The sequence below is a fragment of the Trichechus manatus genome, unplaced genomic scaffold, assembly GCF_000243295.1.
Source record: "Trichechus manatus latirostris isolate Lorelei unplaced genomic scaffold, TriManLat1.0 scaffold00132, whole genome shotgun sequence".
Lineage (NCBI taxonomy): Eukaryota > Metazoa > Chordata > Mammalia > Sirenia > Trichechidae > Trichechus > Trichechus manatus.
Genome location: NW_004444068.1, coordinates 1897114 through 1916301, shown reverse-complemented (window position 1 = coordinate 1916301; position 19188 = coordinate 1897114). Strand labels below are relative to the sequence as shown.

The window sequence follows — 19188 nt, the reverse complement described above, 5'->3', positions numbered from 1 at the left end:
AGGGCTTTGAACCAATTCTTCCTGGTTCAGTCATGGCTGAGGAAGCGAAACCAGAACAGACCTGAATTTTCAAAATTTTGGTGAACCAGAACGATACCCAGAATGGGAAAATTTATGGGTTGAAGCCTGCTGGAAACTTAATTTCCCTCTTAGAAAACAAGGGCAGCATACACACTGCACAGCAACCAAATCTCTTGCCCATCTGATTTTGTGCAGAGCTGGAAACAGCAGAGCAGTGCCTACTCAAAAATGGTGGCCAATCGCGCCATTCTGAATGTGTGTCGTTCTCCACAGTCCTGCCAATAATCCACTCTCACACATCAGGCTCCTAGCAAGGCTCTACACCTCTTCTGAGTCTCCCATTCCAAGACTTTGACCTGTAACTTTTCCCATTTTGGTTATCATTTTGGATTACCCAAATCTTATTTATTTATTTATTTGGATCACCCAAATTTAAAAAATTTGGGTCTGTTCCAGTTTTGCTTTGTTGGCCATGACTGAAGCAGCTCGAACCAGTTCAAATCCCTGCCCAAGAATAGGCTATTAGGGACTTGATAGTATGCTGTTTAAGCCGGATTTAACAACTACTATAGGCCACTGACTGCTATGTGCCTCGTTCCTTCCGTTTTTGATGGGAGTGACTTATTGTGGTTATCCCGTCCTAGTCTCTACCTTGTAGTTTTAATTCCCACATCTTTGAATTAAGAAAGCTACACCAGAGGAGCTGCATCTGAGAACCCTCATCCACATCCGGACCTGATTTAAAGATAAGAGTCTGGATCTTGACCCTGATGCTTAAGAAGTTAGTGTGCTTCCTATTTGAATGGGATGTAAATTATTGCAGTCAGAGAGCAGACTACAGCTGATGGTTTGCAAAAATGGCTGCAATAATTCTTCTTATCCTTGTATATAAGCCCCTTTAAATACGAATAGGTGAATTCTATTTTCCAATTCCTTAAATATGGGTTGGCCTTGTGACTTGCTTTATTCAGAAGAATGTAGTAAAAGTGATTCTGTACAACTTCCAAAGCTCAAGAGATCCTGTAGCTTTTGTTTACACATTCCTGGAACCCAAGATCACAGCGCAAATAAACCTAGATTAGCCTCCCTGAGGGTGTGAAATTACCTAGAGAGAGGCCCCAGATGACAACAAACATCAACCACCAATCACAGGAGTGAGGCCATCTCAGACAACCAGCTCCATGAGCAACTAGATGACTGCCAAGCTTGAGTGACCTCAGGTGTAATCAGCAAAAGAACCACCCAGCTGAGCCCAGCCCAAATTGCTGACTCACAGAACTGTGATAAAATAAAATGGTTTTAAACCACATCCACCACCTACCTCTCTCATCCTCCTACTGCCCACTCCTCATCCTCCATCACAAATTAGCTGGAAGATTCTGATAAAAGGATAGACATGGAAGGAGGCCTAACACATGTTCAAACTGAAAAGGATGTGTGTGCATGTGTGCACACGCATGTATGTCTATGAGTGAGAAAGAGACAAACCCACGTGTGAGGTCAAGCTCTTCCTGTTCTTAGTATTAGATTAATAATCCTCTCTGCAAGGTACAAATGGGTCCCATCAATCTCTCAGTTCTGAAAATTTTATCATGTATTCCAACTGGGCAATTTCCAGTGCCATTCATTTCACTGACTATTTCCTGTAACAGGAATTCTCCTTTTCACATCTTACATATCTACTTTCATTCTTACGTATCTAAGTTCTGGGCTTTTGCTTCCAAAAAGAATATAAGAATGTGGTAATTCTGCCAGTTCCAAGTTTTGTTTCAGTGGTACTAATTTAGGTGTATGTATATTTTTTAATGCTATTGTAAATGGAATTTTTAAAATTTGTATTTTTCAATTGTTTGTTGCTAGTATATGGAAATACAATTGATCTTTGCATACTGATTTTAATATCCTGTGACCTTGCTAAATCTACTTATTAGTTCTAGTAGCTTTTCTGACGATTCCTTAGAATTTTCTACATAGATAATAATGTCATCTACAAATACAGACAATTTTATTTCTTCCTTTCTAATCTGTATGTCTTTTATTTCTTTTCCTTAACGCACTTGGCTTAATGCACTTAAGGACCCCAGTACAATATTGGAGAGGTGGTTAAAATGGACATCCTTGTCCTATTTTTTTTTAATAGGGAAAATGTTCAGTCTTTTACTCTTATTTAGAAGTGTTGTTAGCAATAGGTTTTTTTAGATGCCCTTTATCAGGTGGAGGAAGTTTCTTCCTATTCCCAGTTTGCTGAGTTTCTATTAAGAATGGGTGTTGAATATTAATAATGTGATAAATTACACTGATTAAACCTTACATTTCTAAAACAAATCCCATTTTGTGACTAGTATTATTTTTCTTATATTGCTGGATTCTATCTGGTGTTACTTTGTTAAGATTTTTTGAATCTACCTGTAAGAGCAGTATTAGTCAGTAATTTTCTTTTCCTGTAATCTTTGTCCATTCTGGATATCCGGATTATGCTGGCCTAATGAGCTGGGAAACAGTAACTCTTCTATTTACTGAAAGTTTGTGTAATATTGGTATTTCTTCCTTAAATGTTTAATAGAATTCATAAGACAACTGGGCCTAGAATTTTCTCCATGGGAAGAATTAAAAATTTAAAAGATGTAGAATTATTCAGATTCTATATTTCTTTTTTGCCAGTTTTGCTAAGTTGTGCCTCTAAAGAAATGTGTTCATTTCATCTGTGTTGTTGAATTTATAGGCATAAAGTTGTTCATAATAACCCTTACCTATCCTTTTAATATCTGTAGGATCTATAGGACGCCTCCTCTTTGATTCCTAATATGTGTTCCATCTCTCCCTTCCTCTTTTTTTTTATTCCTTCTTGATTAGTCTGGCTAAGATTCATCAGTTTGTGTATGTGCTGTCAAAGTGAGCAGTAGGATTCATCAATTTGATTAATCTTTTCAAAGAGCCAACTTTTGGTTTCATTAATTTCTCCCCACTGTTCATTTTCCACAGATTTTTGCTCCTGTCTTTATCATTTCCTCCATTTTGCTTAATTTGGATTTAATTTTTTTTTTTTTTTTTGCTTCTTAAGGTGGGAGCTTAGATAATTTATTCTAAACCTTTTTCTTGCTTAGTATAAGTATTCAGAACCACTAAGTTTCTCTTTAAGCCCTGCTTTAGTTGCATCACACAGATGCTGTGCTTTCATTATCATTCAGATCAAAATATTTTCTAACTTCTCTTTTAATCTTTCATTCGTGGGTTATTTAGAAGTGTGTTATTATATTTTAAAATATTTGGGGATTTTTCCAGATATCTGTTACTGATTTCTAATTTAATGCCATGTGGTTGGACAATATTCTCTGTATGATTTCAATTCTTTTAAATTTTTGAGACATGTTCTATGGCTGAGGACATAACCCTGGTGAATGTTCTTTATTCACTTAAAAAGAATGAGTATTCTGCATTTGTTGGGTGTTAGTGTTTTACAAAATATCAGTGAAGTTGAGTAGATTTATACTGTTATTCTTCTACATCCTTATCCATTTTGTTGTTTCTATCAATTCCTCAGAGAAGTGTTGAAATTTTTAACTATAATTCTGAATTTGTTTATTCCTCTATTAATTCTCACAATTTTTGCTTCATGTATTTTGAAGTTCTGTTATTAGGTGCGTATACATTTAGAATTGTTGAGTCTTTTTGATGAACTTGACTCTCTCATCATTATGAAATATCGCTCTTAATTTCTGGTTATATTCCTTGTACTGAAATCTACATTGTCTAATATTAATAAAGCCACTGCAGCTTTCTTATAATTAGCGTATCTAGACGTTTTGATGCACATAATGAAGAACTGAGTTGATAAATCTCATGAACAAAACACAAATGGTGATTAAAACCCGGTGCTCATTAAGTTATGCTAAATAATCTGATTAAGAATGCACATGTATATATAATTATTTCACATACTGACCTCATCAATAAAAGGTATTAATACCACAGCTTCCCATTCCTGTTGTTTCCCATTTAGGTCAGTTTTAAAATCAGGTGGATAGTATTCTATAATTGGCGAGTCTTCACTGGTCATCAAATGCTGTGAAAATATAAAATAATGTAATAAAAATATAAGAACTAATATCAATACAGCTTTTTGTTAATGTATTTATATTTCCTCAAAATTTCCAAGCAAACTAAATTTTTATGTCTTAGACATATTCAAATACACTAACTATATTTTGATTTTTAACTATCAGACTTCTAATTCCACCGCTACTCATCACTTTCCTGCTCTGCTGACCTAGTTTTGCAGCAAAAACATCTTTACTCTGAACTTTAATTCTGTCCTTTCTATTTTCTGAATTTTCACCTAAATTCTATTTTACCATTTGGACTTCATTTCGGTTAATTTCATAGGTTTATAGTAGTTCTCCATCTTTAACCTTAAATTAACAATTTACCTTCATGTCCTAACAAATGTGTTCTATTAAGCAATGTAACAACCATCCTCCAAGATATTTTAAAAAGGAAAAAAAAAAATCTAAAAATCCAAGACTCACTAATATCAAAGGGAAACAGTCCAATAAGACACATTTTTATTAGAGATTTTATAACGAAGTTGACAAAGCATAAAGATGTCTTCTAGGATATTAATATGGAGGGTTATAAAACTTTTTTAAAAAAGAAATAAAACAGTGTATTTCCAAGGGCAATACACAACATATTTCATAACCAGTATGGCATGGGCACTAAGGAATCAAAACAGATGTGACTGTAAAACACTTGCATGGTCCCACTAGTGCAGAGTGGTTGAGTATCAACCCTCAGTGTATCTAAAAGCAGGGAAAAAACATCAAAGAAACTTATGAAGAAAGGGAGGCAAGAGGCCACGTTAAGGAAGATGCAGAAGGAGCCTGACACTGTTCAAGCAGCAAACATGTCTGTGTATGTGTGTCTGTGTCTGTGTCTCTGCTCTAATTTCTAGGACCAGACCACGGAATTAGAACAGACTGATACCCTAAAATATTAAGTTTACCTTCAGAATCAGTTTAATAGGTTTAGTGAAATTTTGGTGAATCTCCCCTCTGCCTCCGGAAATATTTTCCTTTGGCTGTGTGAAATATGCTAACCAGAAAAATCTGCTTATCCCAGAATTTGATAAATGAAATGCTTAAAGCCCAAATACACCCTGAGGTAAAACTTCTGATGAGAAAAATGACTCATTAGAACTATTCCTATTTAATAGGTAGAAGGGAAAAAGAGAACAAGCATGAATGTAAAAGTTTGGACAAAGTAGATGGCTTCGGATTTTGCCTGTCATAGTTTACTTTCTTCAGTGTCGAGATGTGCTTTAAAGTGCAGAAAAGGAAGAAGCTAGACTTTGAATGGTTCATGGAGTTTGTTTGCATTTTTGAAGCTAAGCTAACTTCAAAGAATTATTTCTCATGAAACTTGTTAAAGAAATACTATATGTAAAACTGAAAATTAATATATTTAGCTACTTTATAAATTCAGGTGCTATGAGTCTAGGTTTGGAGGAACTCTTAAATTTCAAAAAGGACATAAAACACTGAATTCTAAAGCTCACCTGGTAACACGCAGGAAGCAAATTTCTGCTAGCTGATGGAAGTACAGCAAGAAGCTGCTCGAATGGCTTAAAAGGTTTTCCTAGCTCAAAATGGATTTTAAGCGTACTGATGTTCCGGATATCTGACAGAAAAGGTGCATAATGATAAGGGTAATACCTGTAAAACAAAACTGAGTTTTAAACAACTAGTAACTTTATGAAACAGGTCGATACTAAGTATATACCTTTTCCCCATAGTTTAACAAAACATAGCAATAATTTTACAGGAAAAGAAAGTGTCACCCACAATTCTATCACTTGAATACAACACATGCAGCACTGTGCATTAAATATTAAATGCAATAAACATTATATTTCTTTAATTTTCAAAGTGCATTTTCACAATTCCAAAATTGGGATGTACTATGTAATAGAAGGATATCTTTGATGTAATGCTTCTTTTAGTTCCCAAAATATTGATAATGAATCTTCTAAAAAATAAGATGCTTAGAATGAAAGAAAAGAGGCGGTAGGAAAAGCTTCAGCTAGGTCACTTGGGCCCGGGCCCTCTAAGCAAAGGCCTGGGAGCGAGGGATGAAAACATCTTTGTTAGACAAAGGTTTTTTTAAATATTTTCATGTAAAAAGAGATTACTTGTATTCATTTAAACTTGGCTGTATGTATATTTTTCTAAGTACCATCATAAAAGAAAAAGACATCCCATATGAGATCACAGTAGAATGCACCATTATAAAAAGATACAATTTTATTTTTGTTTTTATTCCCTCACCAGCTCCAGGACTGAACTCCATGATAGTAATAGTGCAAAATCCACTGTATTGCCTGAACATAACATGCAGCTTGATCAGCCAGAAAGTCACTGAAAAGAGAAAAAAATAAAATAAAATTTCACTACATTATTTTTTGAAGACAGGCTTGTCTCTTTAGAGCTTGATTATCTGTTAGCACTGACCAGATTTTGCCTTGCACTTGTTTTACTTAATCAATGAGTAAGTTAGCTAAAAACTATAATCAGAAACTCCAAAATACTATTTTAAAAAAATTCTATAATGTCAGATTAAATGTTTGCCTTATAGTTTTCCTAAATCGACTATCAGAACAGTTAAACCTGCTGTTAATATTTACTCAGTCAATATATTTTCCTTTGGTTTAAAGTTTGAGGATTTAGCCAGTGAGTTTTCCATAAAGCAACACTACCACTCCCCTAAATGGTGGGGATGTGATGGGAGAGGGAGTGGTAATCTTCTTTATCGGGGAGGATGCCTGAGAAGAGCACAAGAGGAAATCAGGACGATCTTAAAATCTAGTTACAGTAGCTACATGACCTTTGCAAAAGTGCTTTATCCTCTGAACAATTTTCCCTCTAATACCTTCTTTCTCAAAGACCAAATACCATTTCGGTAAAACAAATCTTCAAATCACTGAGAAGACAGGCCTAGGCTAATGCCAAAAGTGGCTATTAACCTGTTAGTCTCTATTACCTAACTTCAGGTAGGAATACACTAAGACATTCCATATCTCCATATTTCAGGGACGTATGTTTTTCAAAATAAAATTTATTACTTTTTCATTATAAAAGAAATAATTTCTCATTATTGAAAATCTGTATAATGAAGTATTTCTATCACCCTATAGCAACCACTAAGGGAGTCCTGGTGGCACAGTGGTTAAAGCACTTGGTAACTAACCAAAAAGTTTATGGTTCGAACCCACCAGCTGCTCCATGGAAGAAAGAGGTGGCAATTGCTTCGGTAAAGATTTTAGCCTTAGAAACCCTATGAGGCAGTTCTACTTTGTCCTGTGGGGTTGCTATGAGTTGGCATCGACTCAAAGCAATGGGTTTGGTTTTTGTGGGTGTCCAGAACTTAGGGAGCCCTGGTGATGCAGTGGTTAAAGTGCTCAGCTACTAACTGAAAGGTTGGCAGTTCGAACCCACCAGCTGCTCTGTGGGAGAAAGATGTCACAGTCTGCTTCCATAAAGATTTATAGCCTTGGAAACCCTATGGGGCAGCTCTACTCTGTCCTATAGGGTTGTTGTAAGTCATAATCGACTCGACTGCGCTGGGTTTAGGATAGTGCCACTATTACATTTTGGTATATTTTTTAGTCTTTTTTCTATGTCTAGGTTTTTTTTTTAAAAAAACATTAATGAGAGTATACTGCATATACGATTTTGTATACTATCATTAAAATTTGTGTTTAATAATAAACTGTAAGCATCTTTGCAAACTGTTATGAACTTTCTGATAGCATCAGTTTAACGGTTCTGGAGATGGTGGAGGTGGCAGAGATGGTGACTGTAATGACGATGACGATAATGAGGACAATTCTGATGAATACTTTTTGGCCATTCAATTATTTCTAATTTTTTACTTACAAATAATTTTGTAATACATATCCTTGTTTATAAGAACCTTCTGTATTTGAGTTTACATTTTTAAGAGAGATTAATAGAAGTATTGGGACAAAAGGATGAATATTTTAAAAGCTTCTGAATATGTCCTTTACAAAATAATTTTACCAATTTATATTCCCACCAGTAATTAAGGGAAGAACTCTACCACGACTCCTGGACCAACACTGAATATAACAATTTAAACGGATAATTACTAATTTGCTGGGCAGACAAATGGTATCTCATTTTTGTAAGTCTATATTGTAATATATAAAAGGGAAGGGAAAGAAAGCAGAAGATTAGTCACTTATCTTAATAATTTAATGCTAACTATAGGTATTATAGTTTATATAACAGTGATCAAGGATGTATAAAAAATCATGAATAAAGGATTAAAAGTGTTAACTATGTAAAATATTTCTCAAGTCTAAAAAGTCTTGCATGCTAATGGTACCTGACAAAGCTTCAAATGAGCCGGTGAACTGTACTAAAATTCCTATCCTTCTAGTCTCTGGACCAATCAGAAGGACTATGTCTAGACTAGAAGACAGTCTGACAGTATATATTTCATAGAGCAATGTCTGAAAGCTTGAGTCTACTCCTGGGCAGATACTGGAGTAGATCTAATACTGATGCTTTACCATTTAAAAAATAAAATAATAGGATAGATGATAGCCAAGTACACTGCAAGCGATAAGGATATGTAGTACTTCATAAAACTCTGATTTCACTTACAGAGAAGCATCCTTATCTAGTGGTTAAGATCTGGAGCCAGACTGCCTGAGTTCAAATCACGGCTCAGCCAGTAACAAGCTATGGCACTTAGGGCAAGCAGGGCTTCGAACTGACTTGGAAGGGTTCAGTAATTGCCAATGTATACGAGAGCAGCAAACTCGCTGCACAGCAACTAAATCTGCTGCTCATCTGACTTTGGTCCAAGTAGGCAGTTGCCTGAACAGAACAAGGAGATACTGCGTGGTTTAAAATCAGGAAAGGTGTGTATCAGGGTTGTATCCTTTCATCATACTTATTCAATCTGTATGCTAAGCAAATGATTTGAGAAGCTGAACTATATAAAGAAGAATATGTCATCAGGATTGGAGAAAGACTCATTAATAAGCTACAATATGCAGATAACACAATCTTGCTTACTGAAAGTGAAGAGGACTTGAAGCACTTACTGATGAAGATCGAAGACTACAGTACAGCCTTCAGGATGGATTACAACTCAACATAAAGAAAACAAAAATCCTCACAACTGGACCAATAAGCAACATCAAAATAAATGGAGAAAGTACTGAAACTGTCAAGGATTTCATTTAACTTGGATCCACAATCAACGCCCATGGAAGCAGCAGTCAAGAAATCAAACACATGTATTGCATTGGGCAAATCTGCTACAAAAGACCACTTTAAAGTGTTAAAAAGCAAAGACGTCACTCTGAAGACTAAGGTGTGTTTGACCCAAGCCATGGTATTTTCAATTGCCTCATATGCATGGGAAAGCTGGACAATGAATAAGGAAGACCAAAGAAGAAGTCATGCCTTTGAATTATGGTGTTGGTGAAGAACACTGAATATACCGTGGACTGCCAGAAGAATGAACAAATTTGTCTCATGTACTTTGGATATGCTATCAGAAGGGACCAGTCCCTGGAGAAAGACATCATGCTTCATAAAGTAGAAGGTCAGCATAAAAGAGGAAGACCCTCAATGAGTGGATCGATACAGTGGCTGCAACAATGGGCTCAAACACAGCAACGATTGTGAGGATGGCGCAGGATCAGGCAGTATTTCGTTCTGTCACACATAGGGTCACTATGAGTTGGAACCAACTCAACAGCACTGAACAACAACAAAGGAAACAAACAGCGGTGCCTCGCTCAAAGATGGTGGCCAACCACACTGGATGTGTGTCACTCTCCACAGCCCTGCCAATAATGCAATCTCCCGCATCACGCTCCTGAAAATTTCAGGATCCATGTGGGAGACCGGATTATTGGCCAGACTGTCCGGATGACAAACATTCAAAGCAGCACAATTGGTTGCCACCTTTGAGTGGGGCACCACTGTTTTGGGGTAAAAATCCCACAGGCAACAGATATGGTTGCTAAGCAACATGTCCGCTGCCTTTGTTTACTTTGGCAATTACTGAACAGTTCCGAACCCGTTCGAAGCCCTGTGGGCAAGTCACTTAACTCTCTCGATTCCTTAGTTTTTCAATTGCAAAATAATAACAATCCTACTTAACTCGAAGAGTTATTAGAATTAAATGAGTTACTCTTTTTAAAATGATTAGAATAGTGCCTGGCATTTGGTAAGCACTATGTAAGTGTTTAAATAAAATAAATAAAACTCAAACGTGTTCTTCATACTATGTGTTGCAGTTTAAGAAAAAGTCTGAAAGCCACTGTTTTAGAGGTTAAGTTCTTAAGGAGTATCTGAACTAGGTATTACTTGGGGCTGATGCATATGGCCTTTGAGATAAGTGCAGCATGAGCTTTAGAAGATGGGAATTAAAAAACAAACCATTTTCTGTTTGGCAATTTTTATCACAGGAATATAACACATGCCACAGATACCATCTTCTCCAAAACCATGCTAGTTGAAATATCTACAATAATTCATGAAATTAAAAAAGCCCTCTTCTAGCACATTACCCATCAAAATCATGTTGCTTTCTAAAGAAAGTCTAATTTTCTCTAAAGTAAAAAGCATTGGCAAAAACTTACTCAGACACTACATCAACTCCCATCTTTGTCATGTAATAAGTTCTTTTATATTGTCTAAACTCAGTTTCAAATAGGTCATCATCTTCAGTCTCATCTTCCAAATTATCTGGGAGAAAAAGGCAGAAAGATAATGACAATTATGAATATCCTGTTTTTTTTATCAAATGCTTTGATAAATGCATATCAAAGTACGTGCTTATAAACTATCTTAGAAACCTGCTCCATCCAACTTTATTGAATTAGTACTAATAAAGGAAAGGTGTAACAAGTATTCTGTCAAAGAAATAACATATACCAAAATACATATAGTTTGTACTTACCCTTAGATGTTGCTGCTTCAGATTCATTTTTGTCTAAAGCAGCCCAACAGACGTTTTCCTCGCCCTACAAAAATTATAAATCAACATAAAATTACTGGTAAGAATTATTTTAAAGTAAGATGTTTAACAAGGAGATTTAAAAAATACTAAAAATAACTGAAATGATCTGTAATAGCTTATTTTTAAAGTAATCCTCAAATAATGTATAAATTTTGGTTTTTGATCACTTGTTTTTTAAAACTATATGTTTTTATGATTTACAACTTAACATACAGGCCTCTAAAGGATATGTAATAATTAAATCTCACCAATAGAAAAGAGAAGTACATTTAATTACATGTGTGTTCCAAAAAAAATCTTCAAGAGTATTTCATTACTTAGAGAAAAGTATACAATCAATATTAAATCATCAAAATCATGTTGTTTTCTAAAGAACTGCAAAATCTAATTTTCTCTGAAGTAAAAGCACTGATAAAAACATACTCAGACACTTCATCAACTCTCATGATTTATTATCTTTTATCAGTTTTAAAATCCATCTGTTCTTCCTCCCTTACGATCTCATCCTTTCTCTCTTCTATTTTCTGATTGTCTATCCACTACCGGTGACTTTCATTAGTTCCTACGACTCCTTTATCCCCAGTTCCTTTTCTTCATCCAGTCTAGGGCCTCTGTCAACTTCCTGTGCCTGGGTTGTTCCTGCAGTTCCTCTCATTTCACCAGTGTGTCTAATGATAACCACATATGCCAGAAGACTGGTGAATCTAAGACTGAGATGAAGTTGGGGGAGTCAGGATTACTGGCATGAATGTTTGGGGAGCAGGATTATTGGCATGTATGTTTTGTGAGTTCAGGTTCCCAAAAAGTTACAGAGCCTGTTTTTTTAAAAGAAAAACATAGGGAATGCAGACTGACTGCTGTCAAATTCCACTAAGGAAGAGCTAAGCAATTAGAAGGGCTGCACTAGAGAAAACCAGGATAGTTGGTCCTCCCAGAGTAAGAATTATTAGTCATGAACCTAAGTAGAACTAGTACAGAAAGAAAGTGCAGGAAATGCATTAATTTTACCAAAATCTAATAATTACAAATAGGCTGAGGAAAATTTCAGAAGAGATTTATTTTCCAACTTACACAAATAAGATATTCCTTAGTGCTTATAAGAGATGTTTTGCAGGACACTAGCATAAATTATTATTCATTTATTAAGCACCATTTACTATGTAATGCTATTAATTACATTTAACCTAGCCCATTAAAAAACCATTGCCATCGAGTTGATTCTGACATATAGTGACCCTGCAGGACAGTGTAGAACTGCCCCATAGGGTTTCCAAGGAGTGCCTGGTGGATTTGAGCTGCCGACCTTTTGGTTAGCAGCTGAACTCTTAACCACTACGTCACCAGGGTTTCTGTTTAACCTAGCATATCCCTGTATTTTATATATAATTATATATATAAATCATTTTTAGAGAAAAATCATTGATCTAGTTAATGTCTTACACAACATTAAATGTTGTAAATATCTACATTAAGAAACTAGGCCATTCTTTTTAAACAGTGTGTTTCTGGACAATTGTTTTTAAAAGATAACTATTTTTCTAGCCTTTGAAAAAGAAAACACAATGTTCTTCAAGAGTAAAAACAAGAAACTGATTTTAAAGAGTGGGTTTGAATGACAGGACTGAACGGAGAAAAGGAGACCAAAACTTTTTAAATGTCCATAGAGAAGATGAAAGTGAAATGAGGCGAACCCAAAATCCTAAGAAGAAATGTGAGAAAGAGGAGTATGAGTTTTCCCTTTACAGCTAAAAATATGAAAGGACACCTAAAATGGGACACCTTTGATTTTTTCTTTTCCTCGTAGTTCTTGGCTTCTTCTGCTGCGGCACCTGCTGCTTCATTGAGGTACTTGTTACCAACTTTGCTTTCAAACCACTTTAGGTCCACAAAAACTTCACTGAAGTGCTCACGATCAAACTGTACAGAAACGTTTAAAACCCATTTAAAAATAATTTAAGTATGTCTGGAAGAACACAAATGAACGTTTTAACAGTGATTACTTCCAGGGCATAGGAAATAGGGATATATTATACTTTTATACATACAGAAAACCAAACACTGAAACCAAACTCATTGTCATTGATTCCAACTCACGGTGACCCCATGTGTTACAGAGTGGAACTGCTCCATAGGGTTTTCTTGGCTGTAATCTTTATGAAGCAGATCACCAGTCCTTTCTTCCATGCTACCGCTGGGTAGGTTTGAATCACCAACCTTTAGGTCAGTAGTAAAGCACAAACCATTGTACCACCCAGGGACCTTCTATACCATGGGGACCTACCTCATCTATTACTTTGAAAATAATAATAATAAACCAAAGCAAATAAACACATAAATAATTTAGGTGAAATTATACAGAATGAGCAACTGGAACAGAATTATAAAAGCCTTTTCTTCTATTATCATGGTTTCGGTTCCTAACCATCTACAGCTATCCTGGAAGAGGAAAACAAAAGCTTCTAGTTACTTACATCTGATAGTTTTACAAGGTATTTCTCAAATCGAGGTAAGTTGAGATGCCCACTTTCATTGATATAACCTAAAAAGAACAAAATCTAAATTTGTACCAAAATTTTACATTTTTTTTCTAAACAATTCTACAAACTCTTTTCATAAAATGTTGAATGTTGACATTCCACTAATCAAGAAAAAATACTCAGTGGTGGGCTATGTGACTGGCCCAAGTTTCTGTGAAATGTTGCATTGCCATAATATATAATATGTAAGCAATGAAGCAAAATAAAACAAATTCCAGGTTCACGTAATAATAATCCTCCCACATATCCAAAAACATTTGTTAACAGTTAAATTAAATCTGCTCTAGAGCATACCTAGATCATTTGATTTGATATGTTAACTTGAGAAGGAAAGGACTAATGTGCTGCTACTCTGTTGTCTGTTTTAGTCAGCTTCACCAGTTAACAAACTTCCTCCTAAAGCAGCATCTCTGCTCATCAATTTCATTTTAATTTCAAAATCTCTCCTTCCTATTGAACACTCTGATGCTTATCTATTCATAAAACTGGAATTTTTATTCTTTGCTGTGAAAGGAGCTAATTGGACCCAACCAACAACTTCTGCTGGGTTTCTTAAGGAATTAAAGGCAGAGATTAGTTAGGTATCAGTAAGTGAGGTTACTTAACTCTGGTCACTTTCATTGTCTGTGAGTCACTGAAAATCTCAACCTCAGAGCTTGGTACCTTAGATCAAAAGAAATCTCAAATTTTCTCCTATTTTAGCTCCAATTATTATACAATAATCTAATAAAATGAGTAACATTTTTAAAATTAGTCAAGTCCTAAATTAAAGTGGCCTCAAATGAATATTGTTAAAATTTTCTTACCCCCAAGTTCTGGCAGGATGGTAATATATGTTCCATAAAGAAGAGGCAGTGCATCATGATTAATATGTAAATGAGGTAGATGAGGAATAAAATCATTGCCAACAAGAAATCCCATCAAAATCCAATCATCTATTATCCTTTCAATATCATATTTAAATGAGATCTTGTCCTATAGCAAAACGGAGAAAAAAGTTACATCCTATAGAAATTTCTACAAACCTATCTCTGGTCCACAGCTATGTTAATACTCACTTTTAATACTGAAAACTCATAATCAATATACTCTCTCATTAAAGACAAGTGCAGGAGGTGAAATGTGGTTTCTTCTGGTGCGCATACCCTGTAATTAGTGAGATGACAGAGTTAATTATATTCTTAAGGCCCAAGTTTAAAAATGTAGCTAAACTTAAAGTCAAAATTATTATTAGAAGAAGACATGTAATTTATATGAAACCTGCAGTGGTAATGTAATGATAAAAATATAATTGAAATTATAATAGATAAAAACATAATAAGTTAAAAATAACTGGTTTACATTATGCTTCCTGTGGAAGAGGACTCTCAGAATGAAGAAATCCTAAATAATATGTATGAGATGTAAGAAACCAGTGGGATCTGGCTCATTTAAGGCCACCCATCAGAAAACGGATAGATGAGTGAGTATATACTTTAATATCCACTGGAGTATAGTCTAGGGCTAAAATGGTAAGGTGCTATCACTTCTTCCACTTAGCTTTCTCTGGCTTGATATAATCAAACCCGATGCCGATGAGTCGATTCCAACTCATAGCGACTCTAGAGGACAGGGTAGAACTGCTCCATAGGGTTTCCAAGGAGCGGCTGGTGGATTCCAACAGCCGACCTTTTGGTTAGCAGCTGAGCTCTTAACCACTGTGCCACCAGGGCAAAGGTTTATATATTTCTGGCTCTTGGCCTACACTCCAAGTTAAACCATAAATAATATAAGCTGAGTGAACTGCATCTATGTCAGAATGCAGTCATGATCCAGGAAAGCCAGAAATATAAATCAAGTTCTGAAATGATTAAAAAAAAGTAGTTAGTTCTCTGAAAGATAAAGTTTGCTAACGTTTAATTTGCATTTGTTCAAATACAATTAAATAACTAAGTTAAACTGTCAACATCCTGATTACTGAAAATAATTACAAGGTAAATATATGCTTTGGTGGGGAAGGGGCAAAGCAAACAAGCTCTAAGTAGTAAGAGAAAATCAATCTCTTTTAAGATAACAGCTTAATTTCTGTTCTTTCTTCCAACGTATATGCAAGTACAATTTACCTTTGTGTTTTTTTGCCACCAAACCGAACCTCTTCTCTTAAAAGAGAGAAATGAGCCTCGTGACTTGTTAACCCAAGCATAATCTGTTGAAAAATGATTAAAAAATGTTTTTATTCTACCAGTTTTTATAGTATGTAGTTCACAAAGAAATCAAATGAAAAACATTTCTATATAGAGCAGAACATGCTTATTTAAGGGCAATAAAGATACAACTTGTTAGCACGTTAAATAAACAAATACCAAAATATGATCCATTTGTACATTATAAATGGGGTAAAGTGAGTGTACTTTAATAAGGAAAAAATGATCACCTTAGACTCACATGGTCTTTATAATCACCTCCTTGACCCTCCTCACCCCTCCAAAATCCCCAAAACCTCTTGGTTTTCACATATTTCCACTTGCATAGGAAAACGGGTTAGAAATGAGAGGTAGCAGCTTCCCTATGACAGAAGAACGTAGGACTCTTCTGGAGGTCAGGATACCTCCAGTATATGAACACTCAGAAAAAACCAGAAAAGGGCATTTTTAGTTAATTTTCTCCCGTATCATTCTCAGTCCCAAAATAAGTCAAAATAGACTAGTAAGACTTATCAACCTACTGCAATGTATACTGTTTATTTCAATCCTGATTCAAACAAGAAAACATTTAAGAGGCAATCAGAGAAATTAGAATATAACTGTTTGTTTATCTATTAAGGAATTATTGTTAATTTTGTTTTATGTGAGATAATGGCACTGACGTTATATTAAAAAAAAGAAATCCTTCTCCTTTAGAGAAATTTTATTAAATATTTATAGATTTTATAGATTAAATGATATAATATCTGGGCTCTGCTTTAATAATCTAGGGGTAGGGATGGAAATGGATGGATGGTTAGGGATAGGAGTTGAAAATTATTTAAGGTGGATGCAAGGCACAAGGAGTTCATTATACTATCTTTTGTTTTTGCTGATGCTTGAAAAATTGCCATAATAAAAAGTTAAGACGAAGACAACAATAAAAAAAAAAGTCTAGTAAAGTTATTTCAGTCACAGGGTCTTCATATCATGTGGTATTAAAAGGCACATACTAAGCATGAGGATAAAAAGGGCCTCCTTCCCTGACCTCAGCAGAGTATTCATAATAGCACTGGGGTTAGTCAGGTCTGCAGACACTATAGAGACCTACTGATCCTAAAATATGGCAAAACAGCTCATTTTCCAATTGTTTTTTAGAACTTTGGTAGTAACAGAAACAGTAATCATTATTATGTCTCCAATATCCATTGTCACAGTCAGTAAGCTTTCTGTACAAGACTAAAGCTCTTAGATATTTAACTATAATAGCATAAAATTATAATAACAATAAACATTATACCTACCAAGTCAGCATCTAAACCATAAAGACAGTGTCTGGTATTTGGATCATGATCTGGCTTTGCTTTCTCGGATCTGATAAATTCCATGATTTTGTGCTCTCCTTCTCCAGGAGTCTGAATATAATGTTTAAAAAAAAATGTGATAATATGTGATAGTTCAGAATATTAAATTTAGAAAAGCTGTTTAAATAAAAATAAATAAATAAATAACCTCATGGCCTGAGAAGTAGATGGTAACTCCTTGCCATGACTTGTCTGTGGAAATCTTCATATTTACAAAATACTTCAGATGTTCATGTAACCTGGCCATGAATTCAGTCCCTATAAATAAAAAGTTTTAAAAAGTTTCACCTGAGAGAGACATAAAAACAGTGAGTTCCCAGTGACAAAACAAAATTTTATCTGGGTATTCAGGGAATAGCTAAGTATAAGATTTCCAGAGAAGGTCAAAAGCTCTGTTGCTTATCCTGAAAATCAAGTAATGTACTTTTCTCCTAGCAAATATCACAACAGTTTCTAATTTCATTGGTTACCCTAAAATGAAGACAAAGACAGAGGGAAAGCCAAGAAATGTTACTACTATCTCAGGACTGTGCTTTAAGTATTTTCACACAAGGGTAGAGTTTCAACTCTAGTAAACCTCAACCTTCTATTTCTTGCCTGATGGATCCTGAAGGTTTTCTTTAAGGCATGCAGCTTCAATCAGATTGTCAACAGTAATAATAGTTGTTGTTACTGTTATTATTATTAAATTACTATTAATCTAAAAAATTATTATTAATCTGGAAACTGAGTCTAGAATGATTATGTTTGAGAAAAAGCCCAAATGGCCAACAGTCCAAAGTAACAGTCTTAAATTATAATCATGACAAACTGGTTATTAAATTGAGCAATGTGTGACTAGGGCAGTGAATGAAAGAGAAAATTACTGTAGTTATTAAAGAATTCATGAGAAAGTAAGATCTTAAGATTTTTTTTACATAGGAAAAAGTTATAATGATGTTAGACAAAGTTCCTTGAAGTGTGGAGTATGTCGTTACATATAAAATTAAACTTATGATATTGATAAATTCACTTGTCTTTAAAGTCACAGAAATCCTGTCTCTGAGAGTAGTCAGTGCTCTGGTCCAGAATGGGTTTCTCATCCTGTACACCACAAGCTAGTGAAATGAACCTGGGTGAGCCACAGCCTCGCTAAGTCTGTTTTTTCATACCAATAAAAAGCAGGAGCAGGATGGAATGATCTTGAAACTTCCATCATCTATCTGGGAGAGTCCTGTCCACAGCTGCTCTTATCACCATCTGTAAATCCCTACAGTGGGGTTGTATAGGAGCACTTAGGACCAAGGTGACCAAACCATCTCATTAGGAGAGACACAACTGGGAAAATATAACAAATAAAACCCAAAGGCCAAAATAAACAGAGTCTAGAAAAGAAAAATACATTCAAAAAATAAATTTTCAATTTACATTTTGAAGCTCTCAGAATTTTCCTCTCACTGAATTTACCTGGTGTAATGCAGTTGGAATCAAATCGGGCCTCTGTAGGAAGAGTTTCTCCCTTTTCTATTGCCTTTTTGATTTTGTCTTCTGCCTCCTTTGCTGACCTTAAATATTAAGGAAAAAATGTTTTAAACTTTCTAAAGAGGAAGTAAAGACTTTTATATAAAGTAAACTGTTGTTTAGATGCTTTTATAATTAAAATATGAATTCATCAATTCATCTGAAATCCTAAAGGTTCAAAAAATACACAAATTTTGAAATGATTATAATTGATAAAGATGAACCTCAAAATTGCTTCTTTTATTTATTTAAAGAATTGAGTTTTTCAGATAAGGACTAAAGAAGTGGAACCTTATAAAAAAAACAAAAACAAAAAAACCCAAACCAGTTGCTGTCAAGTCAATTCCGACTCATAGTGACCATACAGGACAGAGAAGAACTGCCCCATAGGGTTTCCAAGGAGAGCTGGTGGATTCGAACTGCCGACCTTTTGGCTAGCTGTGGAGCTCTTAACTATAAAACCCAATTAAAACACTGTTGCTAGTTGCCGTTGAGTCGATTCTGACTCATGGCAACCTTATGTATAACTTACAAACACTTACC

General features: G+C 35.0%; 1 protein-coding gene across 6 annotated transcripts in view; it reads right to left on the bottom strand.

The window, feature by feature from the left end:
- The window catches only part of XRN1 (5'-3' exoribonuclease 1), a 116795-nt gene that overhangs the window by 87424 nt on the left and 10183 nt on the right, over nt 1-19188 (bottom strand). For 4 of the 6 annotated variants that reach the window (XR_002825402.1, XM_023739332.1, XM_023739328.1 and 1 more), the window contains exons 3-15: nt 18592-18689; nt 17294-17403; nt 17086-17196; nt 15722-15804; nt 14678-14765; nt 14426-14594; nt 13554-13621; nt 12862-12999; nt 11023-11086; nt 10703-10808; nt 6345-6434; nt 5576-5732; nt 3965-4084 (exon numbers count right to left, since the gene is read on the bottom strand). Coding sequence is in view for 5 of the 6 variants with exons in the window: in XM_023739332.1 (XP_023595100.1) it covers nt 3965-4084; nt 5576-5732; nt 6345-6434; nt 10703-10808; nt 11023-11086; nt 12862-12999; nt 13554-13621; nt 14426-14594; nt 14678-14765; nt 15722-15804; nt 17086-17196; nt 17294-17403; nt 18592-18689 (1402 nt within the window). In the remaining variant the exon portion in view is untranslated. Of the gene's footprint in view, nt 1-3964; nt 4085-5575; nt 5733-6344; nt 6435-10702; nt 10809-11022; nt 11087-12861; nt 13000-13553; nt 13622-14425; nt 14595-14677; nt 14766-15721; nt 15805-16032; nt 17032-17085; nt 17197-17293; nt 17404-18591; nt 18690-19188 lie in introns of those variants that run through there. The other 2 variants (XM_023739329.1, XM_023739330.1) reach the window with 2 other exon arrangements.